Here is a 27,811-nt window from a genome sequence, read left to right on the forward strand (position 1 = left end):
AAAAAAAAATACACTGACAACTGCATACATGTCATGGAAATCAATCTTCATTTTCCCTTTCCTAATCTGAGTTTCAGGTTTTACCTAAATTGCTAATGAAAAATTAATACCTGAAAAATGGGTCAATTTGGACACCTGTCAGCCAGTGGCAAAGGGACTATTCAAAGCCTCAGACATGAGAGACATTCTTTTCTAATTTACTGAATAAGCAAAAACCCAAGAACATATAGACACAGCCCTGATTTTTAAAGCATTTCCCTCGTTAGTTCTTGTAGCGTGGCTGAAGTGAGACCGTTGCCCTGTCTAGCAAATAATTTTTGGCTAGTAAAATACACAGTAAATACATTTCTCTTACAGCCCAACAGTTGACAGCACATGCTATCTTTCACCAAAGATTTTAGTCTAATTAACACCAATTGCCAAGCTTTTCTAAATAAATATTTTAATATATAATATACAGATAAGAAAGTACATAAACCTTTTAGTCGCAAATAACGATTTGCCAGTCTGTTTTGTCTAACCTACAGTAGTATTTGTGAAGAAAAGGCAAAATAATTATGGCATTAAATATGAGAGTGAGTTCATACAGAAAGCTGGACAACGCATACAGTAAAACCAAAAAGTTTACAGCCTAGACTATAATGTACGAAAGCCCTGATTATATATGCTCTGGAGCTAGTACATTACATTCATGAGAGGATGGCTGCACAAATTTTAAACAAAATATAAGATTTTACCCTTAATCATTTGTTGTATAGACTGTACAGAAATTCTGAAATAACAGCTGTTAAAAGTTGATCTTCTCAACTGAACATTTATTTAAAACCAAAGCACACTTATGCTTATTTCTCTTTCCTATCAAGCCCTGAAACCATGAGATGCTAAGAATGCATGGGTTCATTATTGGTAAATGTAAGATGGATCCTCAGGCAACATGAATGTAGTTAAAGTCAAAGATGAACACAGCACAGTTAATAAGGAACTTGCTGCATTCCCCTGTAGTGATTACTGAGAAACTTACATCTGAATTCAAAGCTAAGATCAGTTTCTAACACAGGAGGGGATAAAGAAACAGATGGAGGGGAAAAAAAAAAACCAAAAAACCAAAAAACTTCTACACAAGAGAGACGGAGCACATCTACTGGGCTAGGTAGCAAGACGTGTCTCTATAAACAGCCAACCTACTTTCCCAGAGCACCCCGGCATACCTCCAATTTCAGCGTAAGTCTCAATGCCAGGTACCACTCCAGAGTTGGATGTTGCCTATTCAAAATGCAAAGTCACTTTTTTCCTTACCAAAAACATTTGTATAAAGAGAAACATGCAGTTCTCCTAATGACGAAAGCTCTATTTTCTCTGGAAGCCACAAACCCAAGCCACACTTTAAACATTCAATTATGCCAGCAGACATAATTGTGCTCAATCATGGTCTAATTCCAGGATGAAGTGTAAATACCATCCCCTACAAGAGCATTTAGCATCAGTCCCCAAAATTGGACAGCATCTATTTTGCTGAGAAAGGACTAATTAGAAACAAATTAAATCTCAAATAATTTCCTGATGCTTGATGCAACTAAATCGCAAGCACAGCTCATAGGACTATACAGACAGAGTAAGCCAAAGGCTGGCAAATCTCTTTTACCATGTTTCACTAAAAGATGCCAAATCTTAGTAAAAATAAGGCAAAGGAAAAAAAGGCGTATTGAGATACAACTTCTTCAGAAACTAACAACTTCCTAAATTAGCCGTGAACATTTGCGGTTTTAAATGTACCACGTCTAACCAAGAAAAAATGATTTGGCAAGAAAAACTGGCAATCTAACCAGCAATCTAACCTGATTTTTTAGTTTTATACGGTTTGACTGTCAGTGGGGATAAATTCACCCCCATGCACATTTGACTTTAAGCAGTCATACTTACAAGAAAAAGCAAGAAAGAAACCACTTTCATCAGGGGTAAGCATTCCTGCTTTTCTATGAGATTTTTACCCTTCACACAGGTAGAAGAGACAGCTTCCTTATACATTGAAAAGTTTTACTGAAGTTGATTTAATGACACATATTCACTTGAACTCAGACTAAATTTTTAATTTCCCAAATTATGAAGACTGTGTGTTTCAGTGCCACAAAAATCTTACTTAGCATCTGTATAGAAGCTGAGGCTGAACTAGCAAGTTTCTCTCAAACCTCAGGGAAGATTACTTCGTTAGTTTGCATGGTAGATACCTGGATAAAATGTCTTCTGTAAGTAGGTATTTCCCACAGGGAAAAAAAAGAACCAAAAAAATATCCACTAGATATAGATATAGAAAAAACCCTAGAACTTTTTGATGAATTTTATTCTTTGACTAATACCTGCCGTTTTAACTAAGATAGGGAAATGGTGTTTCTAGAAATTTCAGACATTACTCATTTTGCAGCAAGTTTGGTATTAATCTATGTCTATGAGAAAATTTCCAGGAGGTTTTCTGTTTGCAAGGAATTGGGATTTGTACAGTCAGATAGCAAGGAACTGCAATGAGATTACATTAGAAAGAATTGTTAAGTGGTTGTCATCCTCAGGCCCAGAGGCACCGAAAAACCATCACATCCTCTGCAATGTTAATCAGTTGTCAATAATAAGCATATAACTGATTTGTATAGAGCTGTTTAAGCCTTGTTACTCACCAAGTGTCCTGTGTTCCCAACACCAGCCCCACCCACTGATCAAATTACTTCAGTCCTCCGCCAAACTCCTTTTTTCTTCTCCACCACAATAAAACTAGCCTTTCCTGTATTGCTGTAACCTCGGTTCCCTCCTACAGCATTTCCATTTCTCATACTCAGAGAATAACCCATTTCCTCCACATCCCACAGTCTCCCTACGGCAATAGGTGATGGTGCCCAGAACGTACCATAAAGTGTAAGTCCCCAATTCCAAAAACAATAAATGCAAATAACTCCTAAACAGCAATACCCCAGGTAAAGTGGTATGAAAGTTATTTTACTGCAGCTGCTACAGTACGTTACCCTATGATGCTGGGCTAGAATGATGCAGGGGAATGGGAAATGGTTTCGAGAAAAAACTATTGTGATTGCCCTTAGAGTTTCAGCAAGAAATTAAAAGATAAAATGTGAGTTTTAAAAAGCACCTGTCATTTTTGACATAACTATCAGTCTGATGCAAACCACATTTTTCACTGCTAACTGGGAACTCCTCAAGCGATTCTGGATTCCAAATAAGATGTACTTTTTGTCAAGATACATTGAGGATTGTGTATAGCCACAACTCTTAATATTATGATGGTTTATTAGGCTTTGCATATATGCAAGTCAATGAACTTTTTTGTCCCTTGCATGAAATATTCAAAACCTTTCTCCCTGTAAAAAAAAAATAAATTTTTTTGAAGTTATCGGAAAAAACTCTGCTCAGTCTTAAATATAGAGTATATAATGACCTAAACTTTCCAATAAAAAAAAATATTGTGCAAAACTGTTCATTTCACCTTACCATCAAAAGCCTGCAGTTTCCACAGTTTCAAAACTGTGTTACAGGACGCGCACAGTGCTCTTCAGGGACGACTCGCTCCCTGACTGATCAAGCAAGGCTTTTACCCAGCAGGATTACAATACCACCTCTTACAAGTTCAGTTTTCTTACCCCTGAATCCAAACTAATCTAATGAGGTCCTTCTTGCTCATAAAAGCTTGAGGGCTTCTAAGGGCACTTCCTGCTCTTCAATGTCTTTTTTTACCCCCCTCAACCACACTGTTCTTTGGAGAATTTTTTTTTTTTTAGCCTTTCATCTAGCAGTCCTCTGCTCAGACCCATCTCCTTGAGTCTCTGCTCAACAGGGCAGCTGAGCCCACAGACTTTGTAAGGTCCCTACTGACACAACTTCTAAGGATACTGAGGATAATTAGTACAAAAATAAATACTTTCCATGTAGAAAGATTCATCAGTGCTGCATTAATAAGTAATGTCTCATAATGCAGCTAGGTATTTAAAGTGTTGAATTGTGAATTAGTACAAAGAAAGCCTCATAGGTGTCATGGAGTATATTAGTGTTCGTGTGGACTGATAACTACCCTATGGAACCTGATAACAAATCCGTTTATTGCAAAACTAGTCCAGCAACTGATTAAATAAACCTAATCTATATTTTACAGCTAATTGGCTTTTCTTCTTTGCATGATGATGGAAAAAATTGAGTATAGAAACGGACAAAACCTTCACAAAGTGAGCATAACAGGAACAGACTGAAGGGGAAAGAGGGAGGAAAAATTATCTTTCCAATAAGACATTCATGAGGTTATATTTTAACTCCATTTGATGACTTGCACATCCCGATAATAAATGCTAATTTATTGAAGTCTTCCTGAAACAATGGGGGGAAAAAAATTACTTGGCAGATTTGATCAGACATAGAAACACTAAGGCAAATATAAAACTATGCAAACGACAACAACAAAAAAAACCCCGACCAACAAACAACACAGGTTTTCTTGGAAACTGAAATTTAGCTAACAACAGTAAATTCATTGCCGGAGAGAAAGTAGGATGGCGACAATTAGGAAACACACACGGAAGTATGTGGACCAATTAGCAGACACGGGAGGTTCGTACATGCATCTTTTCATCTAGCAAAGACACTACTTTTCCTTTTATTATAAGGCAATATATCTGGCTTATGGAACTTGAATTTGGAAGGTTTATGCTAGTTCATTGTAAGACGTCACTGAAGCTGTACTTTGCGTTCGCCTAAAGGAAATAAAGTCAAAGGATTTGCACATGTATTATGAGACAGAACTTCAAACAATGACTTTGAATGCTGTCTTATAGTGGGCTTTGGGTGTCTTTTTTGCAAGATAATTTTTGCAATGATTATTAGAAGACTCAAAACTCAATAGATTTATTTCTTTTCCCTCCTGGTGTGGGAACTTGTAAAGCAGCTTACTCCATCACTGTCACGGGCACTGAATCAAACTCAACAGGTAGCACTTCACAAGCAAATTACTGCCCAGGGAAGCAATACATAATCTAAGGCGTGGATTACAGGCTGTTAACTTAGCTTTGTCTGGGCTTCAACAGTGGCAAGGCAGTTTAGCTCTCACAACTCACCTACAGGAAGATTCAGAAGAACTAATGTGCTATAAAAACATCCAAAATTTGTTTACTCTGAACTATCAGTTTCTGCCTCCTCTACAAAGTTGCAAGAGCACCTCACAAGCATTTGATATCAGAGACACGGATGTTTATATGACCTTAGCTGTGATCCTAGACCTAAGGTGGCCATCATAGCAATTAATTGCAGTAGCTCATTGGTGGCACTGCAAAAGTGACACTGACAAAACCAGGCAAATGCCAATGAAGAACGTTGTATCTTGTGGTAAAGCTCAGTCGGTTACAGGCAGCACCCAGCTGACCGAGAAGGTACTATCACAACATTTCATTCTATATGCCTACCCAGAAAGGACCATCAGGAAATCTTTGCCTCTGCTTGGAAGATCGGCAGCTTTAGGGGAATTTACACTGGCTGTGCAAATGGCAGAAATGCAAAACAGGTTTTTACAAGTGTATAAACTGTAATTATACAGCACTCTGCCCAACCTAGAGCAAATTTAGTAATATTATTAATATTGCCATGAGTCAGACCAACTCTCAGAAGGCATAGCATAAACCTTGATATTGTTCTTCGGGAAAATAAATTGCTTCTCTGGTAACAAAGAGATCCATTAATTTTGCTGGCCTCTTCCATCTCTGCCTGCCAAAGACCATAAACAAAGCACACGCTGTATGGATTCTTTATTGCCAATATATCCAACTGCTTTAGAGCGTCTAAGGGAAAGAAGCTTGGAAAGGAAACATGATTTTTACCTCAGTAAATTCATGGATAGATGCCAACTAAAGATAAGTAATTGTGCAATATTATTCTTACCAGTTACATTAAATGCTTTACTTTAGGGGTCAGCTGAGTAGACATCTTGCCCTGGAAAGCAGGGCTTCTTTTTCAAGCTACTGCTTCTGATTAATTCATACTTCAACTTTGTTCTAGATTCATTAATGTTCCTTCTCATGTTCATTGAAAAATTAAAAAGCAAATTAAAAAAAAAAATATTTTGTTGGACTAAAAATAGTCCTTCAGCCTACAGAGTTGCTGCCATTAAAAAAACCCCAGCAAACAGCATTCTGTTCTATTTGCTACACACACTGGAGGTTCAACACCTACAGTGTAGTAAATTTTGATATTTTAGAAGAAACAAGTAACTTCAGATAAATTGTTCTGAGGAGTGTATTGGTTACTATCAGCTTCTATATAACCTAACATCGTAGTTAGTCTTACAGCATTACAGACTCAGATGGGTCTTGTCTACGTGGTGCAACGCAACAGTTTCACATCATGCAGAAATCTCCAAGCTATCTCTGAACGAGGTCCTCTGCCCAGGCTGCTTTGCCAGATCAGAGCATCGCATGAGTCTACTGCCAGCCCTCAGCTAGTCCAGACAGCTCAGGCTTCTCTGCACTTTATCACACTGCTGTTTGCAGGACAGATGTAATACGTATGTTTACCAGCTGAATCTTTTTAAGTACCATCCATATCTTCTACAGGAATTATTATTTAGAAGTCAAGTAAATATTTGAGGTACCAAGGTAAAACTCTTGAGTTCAAACATCCTTCTTCCACTTAGGTTTATCAAAACTGCTACGGTACTACAAGTAGATAAACAGCAACTAGCTGGTAGTTTATCAACAGAACTGGTTTCTCATTTCATAGATTGGATTTCTGAAGGTGCAGTTTGATGCAAAAAAGCCAAAAAGCAAACAAAAAAAGCTGACACCCGAACAGATTATAGCTTATGACATTAAATGAATACATTTTGCTACTCAGCACCCAAATCACTAGTCAGATTTTTCCTAGCCTAGACACCCTCCTTGGCAGACACTGCTTTGTCTTCCAGCGCAGCGTATGCACCTGACCAAGGGCAGGAATGGAGACAGAGCTGGATTCCTTTCATCTGTGAGAGCTGTATCAGGAAAATTGTATGATTTGCATTATACCTTAAGATAACCAGATAAAAACCAAGGTAAAGCCCAAACACCGGTTATTAGTAATTTCTGCCTCACCTGCCTCTGTATGGGGAACTCTATCATATCTGTGCAGATAAAATAGGGTCATACCCTCTCATCCTGCATAGTTAGGATGCTCTAGTAACCCTGATGAAGCCGCATACTCAGCTACAGAGTAACTTGTGGTTGCCTTAAAATGACACCAAACCAAATTAATGCAAAATTTAAAGTAAAAGCATTTATTCACCACGTCCAAAACAGACAACACAGTTACAAAGGGTTATCAAACACCAAGGTGTAGAAGTGGGGAAAGAAAGGAAAAAAAAAGAAGAAAAGAAGGAAAAAGAGAGAGATGTGTAAATCAATATAACAAGGTTAAATATGGAACGTCTCTCCCCTTTCCTTTCACAATTGATTTGCTGCTGTTACAAGCTGAATATCAAGGCTCCAGTCTTGCTATGCCTTACAAATCAGGCTGCAGTTGTCAGAAAGAGATTCTCCAGCAGAGAGAAATCACCTCCTTTGGAGGTGCACGTGCTCTTTAAGACCCAGTCTTCTCCCAGAAGTTTGCCAAGGGGTCCAGACAGGATTATACCACCTCCCTGAAACTTGTTCTAGCCCTCCCTTATTCAGAAGGCACACTAATCACACATCTTGATTACAGTAAGCCCTGCCTTACTTCCTTTAGGTTGCAATGATTATTAAACCACAGCCTGTACTGTTAACCTGTGCAGAAGCAATTGATCAACTGCTGTATATTAGACACAATTTCAGCTGGTGCTAAAATGGATCAAACAACTGTGAGAAACTTTGAAACTTGCTAAGAGTATTATCTGAATCAACCAAGCAGGGTTGCGGCAGTGCTTGGTAACCAGCTCAAGCATATTTGCAGCAGGACCCTGAGACCAGATAAAGCAGGAGACTGTAACGTGGGTTGGCAAAAGACGTACAAGGCACAGGATGGCAAGACAAACAAGGCAGAGAATAGCAAGAACCTCCACACTTACAGCCTCAGCCTCCCCCATCTCCTGGTCGGAGGAAGCAGGACAGAGAGCATGTCCTGCAATGAACAAGGGAAGTCATGATCCTAATGTCAATACTCAACATTATCTTAATGTCATCTTAATGTCAGTGTCAATGGGGTGGGGTAATACCCAGTGATTCAATTGGTTCTTCCTTTTTATATTCTTAAATACACAAGTCAAAGGTCATATATCAATATCAATTAAGAAATTCATTTTTCTGTTTCACCCACCACAGAGATGTACATGTCCATTGTACTCAGCAGTATTTCTCCTGTAAGGAAGGGGATTTGGCACCATCTTTCATCAAGAACGGATAAAGCTCTCAGCTCCCCCTTTTTGTGATTCATTGTGCACATTCCAGTGCGAAATGAGCCTTACGCTGACCTTTATCCCTATCCTAACTGATGTATTAACCGATATACTTAGTACAAGCATTTATATGAGAAAAAACACATGTTATTCTTTAGTGCCTCTTGATTGAAACCAGATAATAGCAACACACAATCTTTTCAGGGACTAGTGACTAATGCTTCCTCTTCCAAAAATCTTTCTCCTAAGGTCTGTAACAATCCTGAATGGAGTAACACGTCAAGTCCCTTCTCAAAAGTGCTTCCTCAGGATATTTCAAGAGCAAAACATGCACAGATCAGGAAAAGCAATTCCATAACTTGCCAAATTTCAGTGAGACTCAGCTGATGTAGTCAACGAGCAGTTTGTGACTGTATTAAAGCTAGAATTTCACCATCTATTCCTACATATATCTTACTTTTGGTATTCTTTTGTTTAGCACATAAAACATGGCATAAAGCATACACGACCTGTCTAGTTACAGTTCTCAATTGCGTCCACAGAAAAAGATGACAGTTGCTTGCAAAACAAACGTATGAAAGTCGCAAAAAATCAAGAGGACTTACAGGATCAGTCAGTTCTGGCAAGCTCGCTTGGTAGGTGAGAGGCCTACAGTCGCGAGTATTATTCACCAAGACACAAGGAAGAAACATTGGTCCCAAATCGTCCCCATCAAGCACATCTACTGTCAGGGTGGTTGTACTTGTCCTTCGCTCATTAAGATTTTGGGCTCGGTCCTGTGGAGCAAATGAGTTACATTTGGTGAGACTTTCTGAATGCAGAATCTACAAAAATTTTAAAGTTAAAGCTAAGGGCAAAACATATAAGCACTATAATTATCCGGGTTCCAGGAAATAGCTAATTACAGAAACTTCAGCCTCAGAGCTACAGCCTTTAATTTCATAAAGGCTCAGAAATACACTTAAGAGGTAAAAGTTTACCTCTTGAATTAAAAAATACTGAGAGACATCTATCACTCAAAAATAATACAGTTTTGAGAAATTAATTCTCAGGAAATGTGTTAAATGAAGATACACGTCTTGTTAAATCTATAAAAATGCAGCATATTTGTTTAAGATAAAAAGTCCCTCATGCCTTACTTATAATCTGAAATACACTCTTATGCTGCTTTGTGTAGCTCCACCAAATCCTTTCCATAAGTAAAGTAAAAGGACTTTCACTTACAGAAATGGAAAGCATAAGCAGTAACTACTTCTTTTCTAATTGGCAGTGGAAAGGCCCTGGACTGTAATGCTCAATCCACCTCTGCACGCCACAATTTAAGAAAGATTTAGCACTTCCTCCTCCCTCTCCACCCCCCCGAAAAAACCCAGCCAGAGGACAGCGATTGATCTAAGATCTCCAAACTGTACTCCATGTGGAAAGCTGGTATGTCTCGAATAAGTTATACTGCTCATGTTTTAAAAGGTTGAAGGACATTTCTGTCCACAATAAAGCAGCTACAATGCTGCATCCCAAAAAAGTCTCCATGCTGCATGACAGGTTCTTGTCAATGTATCATATCATGGTTTGGCTTTTTTTTTTTTTTTTTTTTTTTAAATCTTTGGGTACACAAGACGCCATTGAGTATTGCAACTTCTTTATTGTCTCCTTTTTTTCTTTTGAGATGGTACAGAATAAAAGCTACACTTTCCTGAATTGTCAGAACCACCTGGATTACTTTTATACACTGAACGATGTACACACTAGCAACAGTTCACCTTTTCCTTCTTCTTTTGTTACCACAGTGAAGAAACAGCATGACTATCCAATATTTTTTTAAAAATGGTCAGAAATATTTCCACTTTCATGGAAGAACTGTTATGATAGCTTTTCTTTACAAAAATAAAATCTTGCAGAGGGAATATGGGCCATCGATTAAGTCTTGCCCTCCTACCCTAGGATAACATTGGCAGAAAAGAAAAAAGCTTTTTCTCTTAGTATTTATGCTGTTTAATATCATCATCTGTGTAAGAAGAACAGGTCATTGCTTTAAATCAGATTGGATGCATTTTTTTCCTATTTTTCAGTCCACTCAGTTTTTCAAACTGCTTTACATTTACAGTTACTGAATATGGGAATTTCTGAATTAAGCTGTCTTCATGGTCAATGATGAAAAACAATACCAGCTACAAGGAGCAGCCTTCATTATCAGTGAAACTTTCTTACATTCCTCCAGTATGTGCCTTTGAGTAATACTGGATCAAAGCAGATACAAAGTAATTAATTTCATGTATAATCTTCAGGATGCAAGAACAATAAATGATCACTGCAAATGTAACCAATGGAATAGAAGTATGATTGTATAGTACATACAACAGTGAGAATTAAGCACAGCCTGCAATATTTTGTAAAAGAAAAAAAAAAAAAAAAAAAAAAAAAAAAAAAAAGATGTGTAAAGCAAACTTCTAAAAAGCTGAGCTATAGAGCTTAATTAGAGCCTTTCTTTGAGATCTAGCTACTTTCTCATCTGTGAGCACTCCAAATTTTAATGAGCTCAGTTCCCATTTGGGTATGAGAAAACACATGGCCTCACAAGACTTTTCAATCACGCAAGCTGCCCCATTGTCTATAAACATGACACAGAAGCTATCAGCACAGCTCTAGTCCCAAACCCAGTACCACAAAGGTGACAATTTACTGTGTAAGGACGTATATTGAAAGGAATGAACAAATTAATATGAGATTGCTTTGTAGTACTGCCACCGTGCATCCCAAGCTGTGCCTTCACCAGTTGCTCCTGCAACATGACAGGCTTCCCTCCTCAGGTGAGCTGTTTGCACCACTGCACACCATGCCTTTCTCTTGAAAAACATGACCTGCTCAACTACCCCAGTTATTTTTCTACGAGCGCAGTGTCTCATGAAACTCACAGCTCTGACATCAAAGGGAAAGAGCTGTGAATAAGCAGTGGTGATCTGCAGAATAAATTATTGATAAAACCACAAGGCAAATCAGTTCTCAACCTTCCCATATTCCTGTTCAAGAGATCAGCAAGTTACGTTACCCAGGTAAAACAACTTGTTCTAACAGCCAGGAAGCATGTTTAGATATATCTAAGTGCAAAAAGCACTGAGACACACCCCCAGAGCCTATCTTCTGTTGGGGGAACACTGCAATGCCACAAAACATGTAGCGAAGTAGATTGTAAAATGCATCTACAATTCTGTATCACAAAGATGATGGTAATATAAATGCGTGAATTCAGGAGCAAGCTATCTGAAGTTGCTTCAGAGCATTCTCATTTTCCCACAAATGAAGTAGTATCACAACAGAGGTAAACAACAGAGGAAAAGTTTTCATTTCAGCTATTATCAGAAGGACAAAAAGGGAAAAAAGCTTTCACAGTCCTCAAGGGCACCAAAAAACTTCTCTGATGACAGATATAGTTTAATCATCACTTTTCTTCTCAGTATGCCTTATCCACTGCCAGCCACTCTGTAAAAACCTCTATATATGGTTGCAATATGACTTGAAAGAAAAATCACCTCTTTATAGAAAAACGCATTTCGAACCTGAAGGATACAACTAAATTGTATCCATTAAACTCATCTGAGCTCAAATTAGCATTGCTAGATTTGTTAGAAAGTGAACACTTAGTGACACTAGAATGCACTTTTCTGCATGGGCTGTACTTCAGATTTGCAACTTGTTCCTTGTGCCAAAAAGGTTATCTTGTTACACACACTGGGCAAGCTTTTTTAACCAGTAATAATATGTCTAAGCTTTCAATGACCTAGATAAATCAAGATCTTCAGGAGAACAGTATTATCAGACCTGGTATTTCAGCAAGACTTTTCCTTTCCTTGGAAAAATCTAAATCTGCAAACTAAAGCCCCACCTAAATCAGTGGCATAAATGACCATTAAGAGATCTATACTTACATTTGCTTGAACAATGACAAAATAACGAGTCTTTTCTTCATAATTTAGTCTTTCCCGTAGAACTACTGCTCCAGACAAAGTGAGAGGAATATCAAAGGTCCTGTTGGAAGTCTGCAAAAGTTAAAACACTACGATAAAACTGAACATGCTTCGAAGTTAAAACATGTTCCATATAGGTGACAACGAGATGATTGATTGGATGGCACATCAAAATTACACATGCTTTCCAGGTTAGAGGTTTTAAAGTTTTCTGTCCTTTCTCCCCACCCAATTTTCTCCATAAAAACCCCACAATAAATAATCTATATGTAACAGAATCCTCTCTGATTCTTTGCACATACATTATTACTTCCAACCGCAAACTGAAGCCTAACTATCCTGCTTCTTGCAGATTTGCCATGCTGAATTTGCCCTGGTGTGTTCAGAAAAGCTTTCCCTACTTGTCAGCTAAGAGTTCAGGTCTTCAGTTTCTACAGTTTGGCTTGCCTTCATCTGTTTTTTCTCATTATTGCAGAAAGTATCAAGTATTAGAGATTAAGAAATCCACATCACTGTATTTATCTTCTCTTTATTTTAGCTTTCATGAGGGCAATGAAGTAGTAAACACATGGAGAACATCAACGCTACACACTTCGGTGCCAGTTCACAGTGGCAATTATACACATGTTCATACACCAGTAAATTCAGATTTCAGGGTAGAGTCAGGATGGGTAAATCGGGTGAAATTCAATTTGTCCTGCATATTTGCTTAAACAGATTCAGATTACAAAGCTATGGCACTGAATGGCAGGAGGGTACTGCTGGGGTGCACACACCTTCAAAGGATTCACTTTAACTAATGACCCATTTGGGAGGATTACAAGCACAGACACTGATGTGAGATCCAGTTCTATTATCAAATTAATCACATCAAAATATCTTTCCCTGCTTCAATCTACCAATACAGAATATAGTTAACATTTAAGTACATTGAACAGGTAAGAGCAATACAATATTCCAAAATCCCTCCACAGAAAACACTGCAGAAGTACAGAGTACTATTCTTTCCTTAGATAACATAAGGCCTTTTACCTCTAAAACTTGAAACATCTGCTAAAATTGCAGTTTGTTTTTCAGCAAATAAATGATAATGATTGTTAAATCCACCATGTTGCAGATATTTCTGGTGTGCAGGAAAACAGGATTGGAAAGTACATCACAGACTCTGCTAAATAACTGTTTGCTTATGTCTGAGTTTGGCACTCATCTTTCTGGATAAAAAAATAGTTCCCACTGGAAAAAAAAATCAATTACAATATTTATACTGAGGCAAAACAGGAAACTAGAACAGACTAGTGTTGGAATAAGGAAGAACCAAGCACAGTTCACTGCTTTTGCCGCCCCCCCCCCCCCCAATCTTTTAATGGTATTTGCACATAAGCAAGCAGGTTGTGAACCATGCAAATAATGGGTAATAACTTTGACGGCTGTACAAGATGATGCCATGTGTGCACGCATTCACACACATACATATATGTGCCACTCCTAATTCATAAGGAAAATTCTCCTGACTGCTTTAGCCCATTTGTCTCTGGTTTAAAAGGCCAGAACCAGCTGGAAAAGACTCTGCAGCTGAGGATCAGCCAAGGCACTCTCAAAATAACTGCCTTTTCCTTGGCAGATCTTGGCGTGAGGATGCGCTTAAGTAGAACTGTACAATCTGAACTGCTAGGAAGGATCAGCACAATTTCAGCAAAAAAACCTTTGACCTCTTCCCAAAATGCCTGTATCTGGAGTCCCCTCTTGCTCCAACACAGCAGAGAAATGCAATCGTTCAGTGGTGATTTAAAGGTTAATTTCCAGACCTAAGTTTGTGCCACAGCTCCTGAAGGTACCACATCAGGTCAACACTGTAATCCCTCTGCAAACTCCATTTATTTCTGCTGCAACTCAAACGGCAATGAAGCTCCAAGGCAATTAAAAGATGCACACACCACCATCACATCTCAGTTGCATTTCCATCCTATGCTGAAATGAGCCAGTGCATGCTAGAAGTCGGGAATATCAAGACATTGCTTTGTCAACTGCTTACTCCAAGAGAACAAAACTGGTTCTCCTCTTACTTCAAAATAGAGACAACAAAATGCTTTTGTACAGTAGTCTTCATAACTTAGAGCATTTGTTGGCCCATAGTTTGAATATGGGCCCGCAAATTTAAAATGGGGAAGGTCACCAGGATAACAATTCAATTTAGTCCCCAGAGAGCTGGTATGTGAAAAATCAGTTTAGCAAAAGCATTATGCATATTCCCTAACTCCAGATAAACTCAAAATGTTTAATTTTGAATCTTCACCAAACACATCACAATGAATCTCAGTAAAATTAGCTAGTAAGGAGGGAGTCCAGAACTTGTTTTGAGGATGCATTTGTCTTAATAACCTTCAGGTATAGAGCCCTCGGAGACCTAACAATTCACTCTGCTTTAGGAGACAGAATCTTTTTGGCATAGTAATTGACCTGATCCTTAGCTTTTAACAGCTACAAAAAGTTTTATGGCATTCCTTTATATGATGGCTAGAGCCCAGCCTTACGTCAAGTATGTTTTGCGTTCATTTTTCTACTTGGCTTTTATGTATCTTTCCAATTAAACAACAAAATAATTAAGTTAAATTGAATTTCTAGAATAACACCTCCTGTTTTTACAGTTGTTTGGTGGTTTGTTTTTTTTTTTTTCAAATGCCTAATTAGTCTCCAATTAAACTTATGATATATATAAATTTCTGTATTGGGTTTGTATGGCAAGGTTTTGGTAGCTTCTGTGAGAAGCTGCTAGAAGCTTCCCCTATGTCTGACAGAGCCAGTGCCAGCTGGCTCCAAGACAGATCTGCTGCTGGCCAAGGCTGAGCCCATCAGTAACAGCGGTAGCACCTCTGTGATAACATATTTAAGGAGGAGGAAAAAGTTGCTGCGCAAAAGAAAACGCAGCCGGAGAGAGGAGTGAAAACATGTGAGCGAAAAAGCTCTGCAGACCCCAAGGTCAGTGAAGAAGGAGGGAGAGAAGGTGCCCCAGGTGCTGAAGCAGACATTCCCCTGCAGCCCGTGGTGAAGACCATGGTGAGGCAGGCTGTCCCTCTGCAGCCCATGGAGGTCCACGGTGGAGCAGATATCCACCTGCAGCCTGGGGAGGACCCCATGCCAGAACAGGGGGATGCCCAAAGGAGGCTGTGGCCTGGTGGGAAGCTCACACTGGAACAGGCTCCTGGCAGGACTTGTGACCCCGTGGGGGACCCATGCTGGAGCAGTCTGTGCCTGAAGGACTGCAGCCCATGGAAGGGACCCACGCTGGACCAGTTCGTGAAGAACTGCAGCCCATGGGAAGGACTCATGTTGGAGAAGTTCGTGGAGGACTGTCTCCCGTGGGAGGGACCCCATGCTGAAGCAGGGGAAGAGTGTGAGGAGTCCTCCCCCTGAAGAGGAAGGAGCAGCAGAAACGACGTGTGAACTGACCGCAGCCCCCATTCCCCATCCCTCTATGCTGCTGCGGGGCGGGGGGGGGGGAGAGGGGGAGGGAGGTAGAGAATTCAGGAGTGAAGTTGTACCCAGGAATAAGGGGAAGGTGTTTTAAGATTCAATTTATTTCTCATTACCCTACTCTGTTTTGATTGGTAATAAATTAAATTGATTTTCCCCAAGTCGAGTCTGTTTTGCTTGTGACAGTAACTGGCGAGTGATCTCTCCCCTTATCTCAACCCACAAGCCTTTCATTGTATTTTCTCTCCCCTGTCCAGCTGAGGGGGGAGTGATAGAATGGCTTGGTGGGCACCTGACATCCAGCCACGGTCAACCCACCACAATTTCTAAGGCAGAAGACTGTGTCATTGGTGTCAAACAACGCTGTGGGCATCTTCATCACACAATATAGGGAGATCCCAAAAGTAGAAAAGTAGGGATTTCTCACTAAGCTGTACACATCATTTTTGAGGCTGGTATGATTTTTTCCCAGGTTAAGGAAGAAAATCCACTTGTGGCAGATATTATGCAGTAACTTCCTGGCAAGTTGACAACTGAGATGAAGCAGCTTACAATGATGAGAAGTCATCTCTGTCAAGCACACGCACAAAACACATCAGTAGGTAAAGCCATGTTATGCACATAAAGGCTATCTACAGATGAAAGAATCAGATTTATTTAATCTGAAATACAAAAATAGTAAAGTAAAGATGCAATAAAGCAACTAGCTACTCCAAAGTAGTTGTTCCAGCCAGGGAAATCCCTCACTGTTCTTCACAGTCACTGGGAGAACAAGAACAAGCAAGTTTCACTGAGTAAGAGAGGAAAAGAAAAGTTTTGGGAAATGCTTTTTAACTCTTCCTGTGGCAAAACACCACATCAAAACACTTAGGCATGCTATAATGTCCTTCCATTAGTGGTTAGACAAACCTCTCTGCTGAACTTGAGGCTAATGTGGTTGTGTGAGATGCTTTTAGAATGATTTCTCAGGACGCCTTTGAGCAATATGATGCTATGACTTAATACTAAATTAAATACGAAGCAACTCCTATATTTTGCCATGGTGCAATATGTTTTAACGGAAAAAAATTTTTAAGGGGTTTGGATTTTTTAATTTGTTTTCAGTATACCAACATATTCAATGTATGCTAAAATGTTTAATTTTTTAAAAATACTTTCAATTTTCTAAAGTTATCTAGAAGAAGTATTTTCTGGAAGAGGTATTTTCTCAGTGCCAACATTTTTCATAGTCTTTATTGAAACAGAAGGAATTATTTGACCTCTTTTTGTTAAGCACTAAGTTAACGGTAAGAAAAAAGAACGGAGAGAAAAATTCAAAGCTTGGGTGTTTTTGGGTGGGTTGGTTTTTTGGGGTTTTTTTTTGTTTGTTTGTTTTTTGGGTTTTGGGTTTTTTTTCCCCAAATTTGAAACTGCTTGTCCCTTCCTTTCACTCCTTCGTGCATTCTGTTTACTTTTCAAATATTTGTGGTAGCGGAATAACATTTATTCCTAACACTTCTGTCATGCAAACACAGTTAAAAGATGATGTTAGCATAACATTTTATACTGTTTCCATAGAAAACCCTTGCCTTGACAAAGTTTAGGAGAAAAACTCTTCAGTCATACATACCACCAGTACAAAGAACAGCTGAGAACATAACATGATGAACTCACACATCGTGCACTAGTAATTTTACCCATTTAAATAGTCTCACTGAAGTAAGTGTCATAACTCAGGAGACTGCTCAAGTCTGTGCAATCAATTTAATCTCTAAGAAACGACTGCAAACATTTAAAATATGGAATCAGTCCAAATATACACAACACAAAGTCAGAAAATTCCCTATCTCCCAAAAACCTAACATCACAATTCCATTTTTGTCAAAAAGACGTTGCCTCTTTGCAAAACAATGTTCCCCAGGAAAGACTGTGGTGTAAGGTGCTGCAAAGATTTTCAAGAAACCATCTCTGTCCTCAGAATATGTGGATATAGTAAGTAAAAATTATGCCTCGGCATGCAGCTATGCAAAAATAAACAATTACCCCAGTGAAAAGTAAAAAAGTAGGGTCTTATATCATTAGTTCACATTGAATTATTCCTTGATAACGTCACTATTTACAAAATTCTACCTCCTAAGAAGTATAAGCACTAACTGTAATTAGTCATAGATATTTAAACTCTCGTTGACTTCAATGAAAATAGGACTGAAGCCTTTATGAGGTGTACAGCTTCAACGGTGCAAATTGAATCAGAACTTCTGTGCCTACTCTTCTAATTAAACAGAAAATCAGATAGCTGTTTTCCCACAAAACCATTTCTGGTCAAATTCCCCTCATGTAAAAGCAGGGAATTTCAATGAGAGGTTACTAAGTTTATATAGTATATTTTGCGTGTGCACAGCCCCCACCCCCCCGCTAACATCTGTATCATCTTTGGGATGAATACAAAATCAGGGTGGCCTGCTTAACAAATTATCACACCAGCTCACCAGCTGATCCACAGTAACTGTGTTCTTAGCCCATGGCAAAAGATAGCCGAGTTTGCAAAAAAGGATTGCTAAAATTACTTCGAATTTGCTACAGAAATGCATATGGACACTTCACACAAATCACCCATGTGCAAAACCTTGTTATAACAGAGAAATTCACACATCTGACCCTAAAGAGAATTTTTTTAATACTTTTAGCTTTTTGTCTCTAAAAGTATGTGTTTGCAAATATAATAGGTAGGGATCACTAGTGTTTTATTTTAACAATATATAACCCTGTTTTTTTAAAACAGTGATCTTTAAATATAAATGACTCCATGAGAAAAATCAGAATGTCTCTTTTCAGAGTAACTTAGCCATGCCTATCTATGAACATTTCTTAGCTGTGAATCTATTAGACATAAAAGTGTAGGAGTAAATACAACTACCTATCACGGACTGAAAAGGCATGCCAAAAAAAAGATGAAGTGTGTGAACAACACTGGAGAAGACAGGGGATTATTAATGATTGATACTGAAGTAATCTAGCTGCTAAGAGCATGATAATGAAAGGGAAGGTAAATTCAGCTGTGTTTACAGGGCAAGCAAGACTCATGGGCAGAGAAGATATTGTGTATCACGAAGGAAAGCATTTCTTTATGAAGTCCAACGGCAGTCTTTTGTTCATTAGCTCCTTCAAGGTGTGCGTGTGTGTATATATATACACACATACCTGAACAAAAAAAAAAGCTAAATGTGTTTACCTTGTCGTTAGGATTGTACTGGATGACATATTCTATCTGGCCGTTTGGACCATCATCGATGTCAGTAGCACCGCTGTTTCCAGAAAAACCTGTAAAGATGGTTGTTCCGACTGGAGTTAACTGCAAGAACAGAGAGAGACAGACATCCATTAAAACCTTAAGGTATACAAGAAACAATTAAAAAACTGTTTGCAATCCCCTACCCTACCATAGCTCTCATCTATAATGCAAGGTTGACATTCTCTCATCCCCTTTGTTTGGCCCGGAACCTCATTTATGAGCAACTATTTAGACACAATGTACTCAGACACTACTTTAACTGATGCCAAGCGTCACATAGAGAGTGAAACCAATTTCCATTTTTATTCCACAGATTGTCTGCATCAGGACAGAACCCCAATTGTTTTAAAAGAGATGAACATGAAAAAAAAGTCTTAAAACCAAAAGAATTCATGAAATAAATATAAATAGATTAAAAAAAATAAAAGCTATTTTTTCAGACTCAGGAAAGAAAATAAAGATGAGCTGCAAAAGTAAACAGAACTTATTTAGCAGTGTCTTCATGACAATGTGAATAGCGCCAGATAAATATTATTACATGCAAACACAGACACCCAGAGAGCTTTATGGCTTTAAACAAACACAAGAACGATGCTGTTTCTCCAATAGTTTGTTGGCAGCGATTGAATACCCATGAAATTATATTTTGAAAATGAATCAATTTATAATTATCCTAGCGTAGATAAATAGCATGAAATCAAGACCCATTGAGATCAAGGACAGAAGTCCAATGGACTTCTTGGGAGTCATCATTTCTGAATTTTAGTGTTCAGAAAACTTTGCGAGTAATCAACCCAAGAGAGAAAAAACAAATGAACAAACAGTTCTGGATTCAACATAGACACTGCTCCTACCCACGCTTCCTCTTGCTGCTCTCATCACACCCAAATTTTTGGCCCTTGAATTAATAGAGACCTGCTGACCCTTCTTTTTTCCTCCAAATTTTACATTAAGTTGTTGCACATCTTTAAACCTACAGGGTCTAAAAAGGTTTGAAATGCTGTAAAAAGAGAAGGTGGTAAAGGACAAAGTCATTCAAACATTTGCTGCAAATGTGGATGCTATTTCACTTCCACATTTTGTAGTTCGCACCCGTCCTGGTTTTGGCTGGGTTAGAGTTAATTTTCTTTCTAGTAGCTGGTATAGTGTTAGTTTTGGGTTCAGTATGAGAAGAATGTTGATAACACACTGATGTTTTCACCTGTTGCTAAGTAGTGTTTAGACTAAGTCAAGGATTTTTCAGCTTCTGATGCCCAGCCAGCAAGAAGGCTGGAGGGGTACAAGAAGTTGGGAGGGGACACAGCCAGGGCAGGACTGACCCAAAGTGGCCAGAGGGATATTCCATACCATGTGACGTCATGCCCAGTATATAAACTGGGGGGAGGGAGAGCTGCTCGGGAACTAACTGGGCATCGGTCTGCGAGTGGCGAGCAATTGCATTGTGCGTCACTTGTTTTGTATATTCCAATCCTTTTATTATTATTATTGTTGTCATATTATTATTATCAGTATTAGTTTCTTCCTTTCTGTTCTATTAAACTGTTCTTATCTCAGCCCACGAGTTTTACTTCCTCCCTCCCCCTCCCCCCCGATTCTCTCCCACATCCCACTGGGTGGGGGGGAGTGAGTGAGCGGCTGCGTGGTGCTTAGTTGCTGGCTGGGATTAAACCATGACAACACTATAAAGCAAATAATTAACAGCCCATTTCCTCCTCTAGTCATAGTTCCTGGTCTTGTTTTATTTATAAAGCTAATTACTTTAAGAGTTTAATGGCTGACAAAGTTCTCTGAGAAATATTTTCAGGGCTGACCATACTGAATCTTTGAAATAAAAAACACCAATTCAAAGCCTTTTTTATGATAAAACAGGTGGGGCTTAATTTACAATACTTATTTACATTACCTACACTTATGCCACAATAATTATGTACGTTCACATTTTGCTACAAACTTGACTTGCTTACTATTGGTACAGATAGTAGAACTGTCACATGCGGGTGTAGAAAGTTGACTGTTCCCTCGTGCCTACTAATTGCAAGATAATTGCCTCCCAGAGAGTCTCTGCCTCGTACCTCTGGTACAGCAGCAGCCTTTCAAGAATTCAGGGGAGCAATCATCTTGGAAACATGAGCCTTGTCTGACAGTATAAAACTAGAGGCAACTGTCATAAACCAAGGAGGAAACTTACTGGCTAATGACAAACTGCATGTGTAGGGGAAAAGGGGCTGTCTCATGTTTCTGTGAGGGGAAAGAAGACCAAAGCAACCTGAAAACTGATTTGGAAAATTTACAGGAAGGTCTGTAGGTTTTTTTCCCCCACTAGTGGTGGGCTTCCCTTGGCCAGCCACCAGACACTCACCCAGGTGCCCTCTCACCCCCCTCCTCAACAGCACAGGGAAGGAAAGTCAGATGAACACACTTGAGGGTCAAGACAGAGAGATCACTTACCCATTACCCTCACAGGCAGAACAGACTCAACTTGGGGAAAAATAATTTAATATACTGCCGATTAAAAATACATTTGTATGGTGACAAACGAAGACAAAACAGCATCGTCCCCATCCCACCCCTTCTCCCAAGGCTCGGATTCGCTCCTTCACTCCCAACTCCTCTCCTCCTCACAATTTTTTCCTCACTGCCACATGGCATTTTCCCCTTTGTTAAATCCATTTCCCTGAGGCACCACCGGCCTGGCTGAGGGGCTGGGCTGGGCTGTGCCCAGTGCTGGGGCCCTTGGAACGGGCCATGCCTGGCTCAGGGCAGCCCCAGCCTCTCCTCACGGAGACCCTTCAGCCCCCTCCTGGGCACAGACACCCAGTACAACACTAAATAAACCAGTTTAAACAATTCATCATTGGTTAAATGATACAGTCTCATTAGTGGAAAGAGACGGGCACTGCACTGGCTTAACAGGGGTTGGCACATGATGGAAATCTCCCATGCTTCTGCTGTCAGAACAGAAAAAAGCCTCCGTGCTCCCAGACGAAGCAGAGGAGCAGCTTTGAAGACATCACATGTGTAGCAGGCTGGAAAGCGGGGCAGGGAACACACTGCTGTCAAACACCACGCTCATTAACTACGCTGCTCCGTTAGGCTGCCTACATGTTTTCTCAGCACTCACTGCAAAGGAGCGCTCCCTGCTCAACACCTGCAGGCAGCTCTAACAACACCAGCATGCTCTCAGGAGAGGGAGAAGTTACCACTGGAAATCAAACAACAGATCTCTATTAAAAAAAACCTCCTGCCGCATCAGAACTGCCCAAGAGCTGACAGACACCCGCGAAGGTGTTTGCACTGCTCCCGCTAGCTGGACGCTGTAACGCCATGTCCTGCAAAGGGAGAGGGCAGAGCTCCAGCACAACGTCCCAGATGATGAGACCACCCTAACCGGGTACTGCCATAGCTGCCAAGGGGATAAGGAAGGGCTGGACCTGCACAAGTCCTCATAGCTGAAGGATGCCCAGAGCTGTGTTGCTTTTCAGAAGCACGTGAATGCTTGGTTCCCATTGAATTCAGCCAGCAGCTCTGCTCGGCAATAGTTATTTGCTCTGTTTCATTGAGAGCAGCTGTATCGGGGCCCTGACAGGGTGCAGATAAATGATGACTAACATAAAAAGGCCCCAGCACTGTAAAGCACATCATTAAGTGATAACAAAGGAGGCAGTTGTAAAAACAAAATAGCAGTAAACACCAGAATTACAATTGCATGCGCTTACAGTAAAAGTCAAAAGCTCAAGTCTTGGATTTAGTGTATTACATCCAAAATAACTGACTGCAGATATGCAGACCTTCATGAACCTAATACGCAGGTTTCTATTTTATCTACGTTTTCTTTTATGCAATACATAGAAAGGGCACCGAAAAAAATCCCCTGCCACTCCCTCTTTCTGAAAGTTAGGAAAAAATTAACTCATTTCACTCAACTTTCCAGCCTGCCCAAGATCTCACATTAGAGATTACTGCAGCCTTTGGAAAAATTCAGATGAGCTCTTAACTAAACGTCTCAAACTCCACTTCTAAACATCTCAGAGAGGCAACTCAGCATTTAAAGCTACACAATATTTTTACACTAAGATTTCAATATTGCGATGATTTACTGTTAGCTAGGCAATATCACTTTTACCCACAATTTGTGAGGGCTTTCTGACAGACTGCTGTCACCATTCACTTTATTGCTGGAACAGTAAGGACGAACTCAGTCCACCTTATAAAATGTGACACTATATATATATATATATAGTGTGTGTGTATATATATAACACTGTTCTTTATCAACATGAATAATCCCACTGTTCTTGTTTAAATAAGGATTACTTACTATGTGAACAGCTCGTAAGGAACTGCATTCCTAGGAAGAAACAGAGGTAATGTGGCACACGAAAGGCATGTTTTTCTAGCAAATATTCTGGAGGTATCTAAAACACATATGCAAAAGCTAAAAGAGCGGGCTGAAAGACTGGGTTTGATCTCACACAAACATAAAATGGGCATGCCATTTGAATACATGTGTGTGCAAGCAGAACAAACTGGCTAATCAGATTTTTGATATTGGCGAAGAGCAGAACATTGAGATGGATTTGTGCTATATACTATATTATAGTCAGAATTTCTCAAACCAGTGATCAGATTCATTCTTTAGTAGATGCACACGCTTTCTAAACAGTAAAGACTTACCTAGAGCTCAAACCACCCCTCACCATTGCTATGTCAACCTGTAGCAGAGATATTCTGCACAGCACCCATTTTCCCACAGTTTCCAACTCAGTTCATTCTCTGAAAAATCTTCCACCACCAAGTCTGGGAGATGGGGGAGCTGGAAATATGTCTACAGAGTGGTTCCCAGCTCCTTTGCTTTGCTACCTTTCAGAAGGACCCAAAAGTGACTCCACAAATTGTTGCTTGAACTATCTCTACACCCCACTTGTCTCCTTCCCATTAGACACGCCTACTTCAGAGAATACCTTGGAGAGGAATTTTGTTTCTCCATATTAAACTTTGGTATCTCAAACAGACAGGGACTGAAGTTATGTAGTAAACTCTTTGACCACGCCAAGTTTCTTTCAATATGCAAGCTAAAATGTTAGGAATTGTAAAAAAAAAAAAAAAAAAAAAATTATATGCGTGTTAGTGACAGTGTGAGGATAATAATCTCTGTGGGAATTCAATGTGGTGAAAAAAGACCACAGTGACAAGAAACAAGTAAGATTTCAAAAGAATACAATTAAACAAATAGAGAGGAAATGCACACAATAAATCTTATTCTTCCACAGTCAACAGCTGCAGTTGCCTTCAACATGATTTATGGCTATTAGAAGTCTAGATGCAGACAGGAACGTTCAACACTTCCATAAAACATTTTGAAAATAAATTTTCCTATTATTGCCTATTTACAAAGTTAAAAATGAATAATTTTTCACAGTGGCCCCGAACAGCAAAATAAGATTTACAGTTAATCATTCTGAGCTAATATTCTTTTGATGATGTCTACCTGCAGAGATTAATTATTTCAATACCACAAGGAAAAAGATATGAATAATTACACCAGAAGAAATGAAAATTCAGCACAAGTTATAATTCTCAGCAGCCCAAAGCCAAAGTTTTAACATGACTGAAGTTCAAGAAACATGCTCATTTTGAAAAGGATTCCCATCTCTGCCAACTTAAGGGGGGAAAAAACAACCCAAAACCCAAACCAACTCTAAAATTTTGGTTTACGAGCAGCTGTAAGGTCATGTATGTTTAAAGTAGTAATACTGACTTCAAACAGTATTCTAGTAACTCCACTATCATTTCAAAACAAAACCCGTTATTAAATGCTCCTGAGCTTACCAACACCTCTGTAAGACTCCAGTAAGGCTCTTGTGAAAAACTAAAACGAAAAAAAGTCAGCCTTATAAAACCCAGGCAGTGCAGAATTAGAGTTGTATTCAGCTGAGATAAAATTTGTGAAGATAAGTTGTGTTTAACACAAAACACAGACAACCACAATTGTGCCTCAGCAGTACAAGATTTTAGTTTCTAGTCCCTGTATTAGGTACATGTATTTAAAACCCTTGCGGCAATACTATAGATTTGCTTGTAGAGCACTGAGTTGCCTAATTCTTCTGAATTTCAACCTAACTATAGAGCTTTGTTTTAATATACTGCAATAATTCATATCTTTCAGTCACTAATATGCATGGTCAAATTTAGCCACAGGATAATGTCATTCTGTCAGGATTTTTTCCTACATAAACGATGATGTGACATTTTCATATAAATAAAAACATATAACACACAAAACAAAGGAAATAACCCTGAAGAGTATTTCTAATTATCATAAAAGTGTTAACATCAACCTTAACTCATTTTTACTTTTACAAGGAGATTTCATAATGCTGTGGATAGCAGTTGGATTTGCTTTAGGCTGAGACACTCACATTCTTTGTCTTGAAAAAGCATTAAAAAGGGAAAAGGGAAAATTTCTCCTAAATGGTAGCACCCCTGTAAAGGGCTTCCGTGCTTGTTCTCTAAGTTCTCAGTGATGCCGGAGCCTGCTATGGACTAAGACAGAGGTCCCAGCCTCACAAGCATGGATGCCCAAGCAGCAAGAGAGAAGAAGAAAAAAAAAAAAAAATTTAAAAGAAAAAAAGATGACTAAAATAGAGAAAAAAAAACCCAAACCCCACACTCTTTACAGGGCAGTTGCACTGGGCCAGTCATAACATGAAGGAAAAAAAGCCCATTCCTGCCCTAGTGCTTGCACAGACTCTGTGGCATGCTACACGTAGCAGCAGCAGTCCAAGAGTGATGATCAGCTTAGTTACTTCAGATGTCAGAACAGCACTACTTAGGAGTTGACTGAATTATGTCCCAAATCTGTTTCATTACCCAGACAATTATAAAAAGTCAATAGTTTAATTACAACCTTACTTTCTTGACTACGGCTTATACACAAAATGCCAGCTAATTTTAAGGAGATGGCTATTTTGTGTCTGCATTAGCCCCCTGCTAGACTATTGAGGACCAGAGTGAATGGAGACTATTTATACATAGAATCATAGAATGGTTTGGGTTGGAAGGGACCTTAAAGATACTCTAGTTCCAACCCCTCTGCCATGGGCAGGGACACCTTCCACTATGTATATGTGCATACATATATATGAACAGACACATTTAGGGTGGTTCCTTTGCTCCCCCTCCACCCCCCCCCCAAAAAAAGCAGGGTGGGTATTTTCCTATTAACTAACTCTAATTAGCTAATTCACTTGTAAATGCTTAGATAATAAGACTTTACTTAAAAAGCACATAGATATTTTAGGGAAACAGACATTCTATTTTATACTTTAAACTAAGATGTTAAACTTTAAAACCAATTTTAACTGTAACTGAATATGAATACCAGCATTGCCACTCAAAGCCAAGCCACCAAATCAAACAAACATTACTGGCTCCATCAACGTTAACAAGTATGAGAACAATCATACTGCAGCTACATGAGAAGCGCATACTTCTAATAGAATAATTAAGACCCTTCTGAAAAAAAGCATTTCCTCAATAAGCATCTAATGATAATCTTTATACTTAGATGCAAAAGACACATTTTCAAACCACACATATGCTGGAGGGGAACATTAATTTTCTCTGCACATTTTACTTTTGGATCACCTTACCCAGGTGTCTTCTATACATACAAGTGTGAATGACAGAAGAAAACCTTAAATCCCTAAGGAACATTCGACAATATGCAGAATAGATCCAAATTTCTACAGAGACTATCTGTGTATAGAGATTTCTCAGGATTTTTAGGATCCAGATATTTGAAGCAGTAGAGTGAGAAATTATGGTATTTCTCATCTCAATGCCTGAGACTAAACATGACATGATGAAAAAAGGCTATACAACACCTTAAGTAAGAAAGGAAAGACGGGACCATGGCTTTTTCGTGAGCGAGACCACAAAGCTACCAGATTAATAAGTACATGTATTTTGAAGGATTTGGGAAGTTTGTCTTAAGGCATAGAATTTGCTTTCTTCATGCTCATGCACTTGAGGAAGAGCTTAGAGGTAGGAGAAGGGAGACCAAAGGGAGTATTACCACTCAGAAATACTGAGGCATCAGCAAATAGGTGTTAATGATAAAATTCTCTACTCCTGAAACTGAAGGATGGCTTTGAAAATCAAGTAAATGCTTCCATGGTATTTCTGAACTTACACCCATGCAACTTCTGATGCTGTGACAGATGCCTGTGAGAACATGGAAAAGTTTGATACAGATTAGTCAGTATTTCTTGTAATAAGAATTTTAATATATACATGTTCACAAGCAACTGCAAAAGAGAAAAATTGGTCAAGAACTGTTACTACACTGCCTTTGATCTAACATATTTTACACCTACAAGTGACTGAAACTTGGGTGAGCTCATTAGGAAAGCACAGCTTCATGTTTCCCAATCCTTAGGCTCTTCCTCGAGCATCTGCAAAGGCCACTGACAGAGAAAATACACTGGATTAGGGGAGCTTTTAGTCTAGCTCAGTACAGGCATCCTCCTTTTCTAACCAATCAAGTATAAAAATTGAGCTACCTTTTGGTATAAACCAAAACAGAAACTACCCTACCAAATCCATCTCATTCTAAGCCTTCTGCAAAAACATGGGCTTAATTTTAAACCATGTCTTTTTATGTGCAAATGGAAAAGACACATGTGAAACTAGGATTTATGATGGTATTACAATTACCCTCAGGTT

At 39.1% G+C, this 27,811-nt stretch overlaps 1 protein-coding gene across 24 annotated transcripts in view; it reads right to left on the bottom strand.

Annotated features, from left to right (window-relative positions):
* The window catches only part of PCDH15 (protocadherin related 15), an 852,429-nt gene that overhangs the window by 251,902 nt on the left and 572,716 nt on the right, over positions 1-27,811 (bottom strand). For all 24 annotated transcript variants that reach the window (XR_003925762.2, XR_003925760.2, XR_003925761.1 and 21 more), the window contains 3 exons: positions 19,025-19,144; positions 12,304-12,414; positions 8,986-9,156 (listed from right to left, as the gene is read on the bottom strand). Coding sequence is in view for 20 of the 24 variants with exons in the window: in XM_030030447.1 (XP_029886307.1) it covers positions 8,986-9,156; positions 12,304-12,414; positions 19,025-19,144 (402 nt within the window). In the remaining 4 variants the exon portion in view is untranslated. The remainder of the gene's footprint in view (positions 1-8,985; positions 9,157-12,303; positions 12,415-19,024; positions 19,145-27,811) is intronic.

This window comes from Aquila chrysaetos, chromosome 11 (assembly GCF_900496995.4).
Source record: "Aquila chrysaetos chrysaetos chromosome 11, bAquChr1.4, whole genome shotgun sequence".
Classification (NCBI taxonomy): Eukaryota; Metazoa; Chordata; class Aves; order Accipitriformes; family Accipitridae; genus Aquila; species Aquila chrysaetos.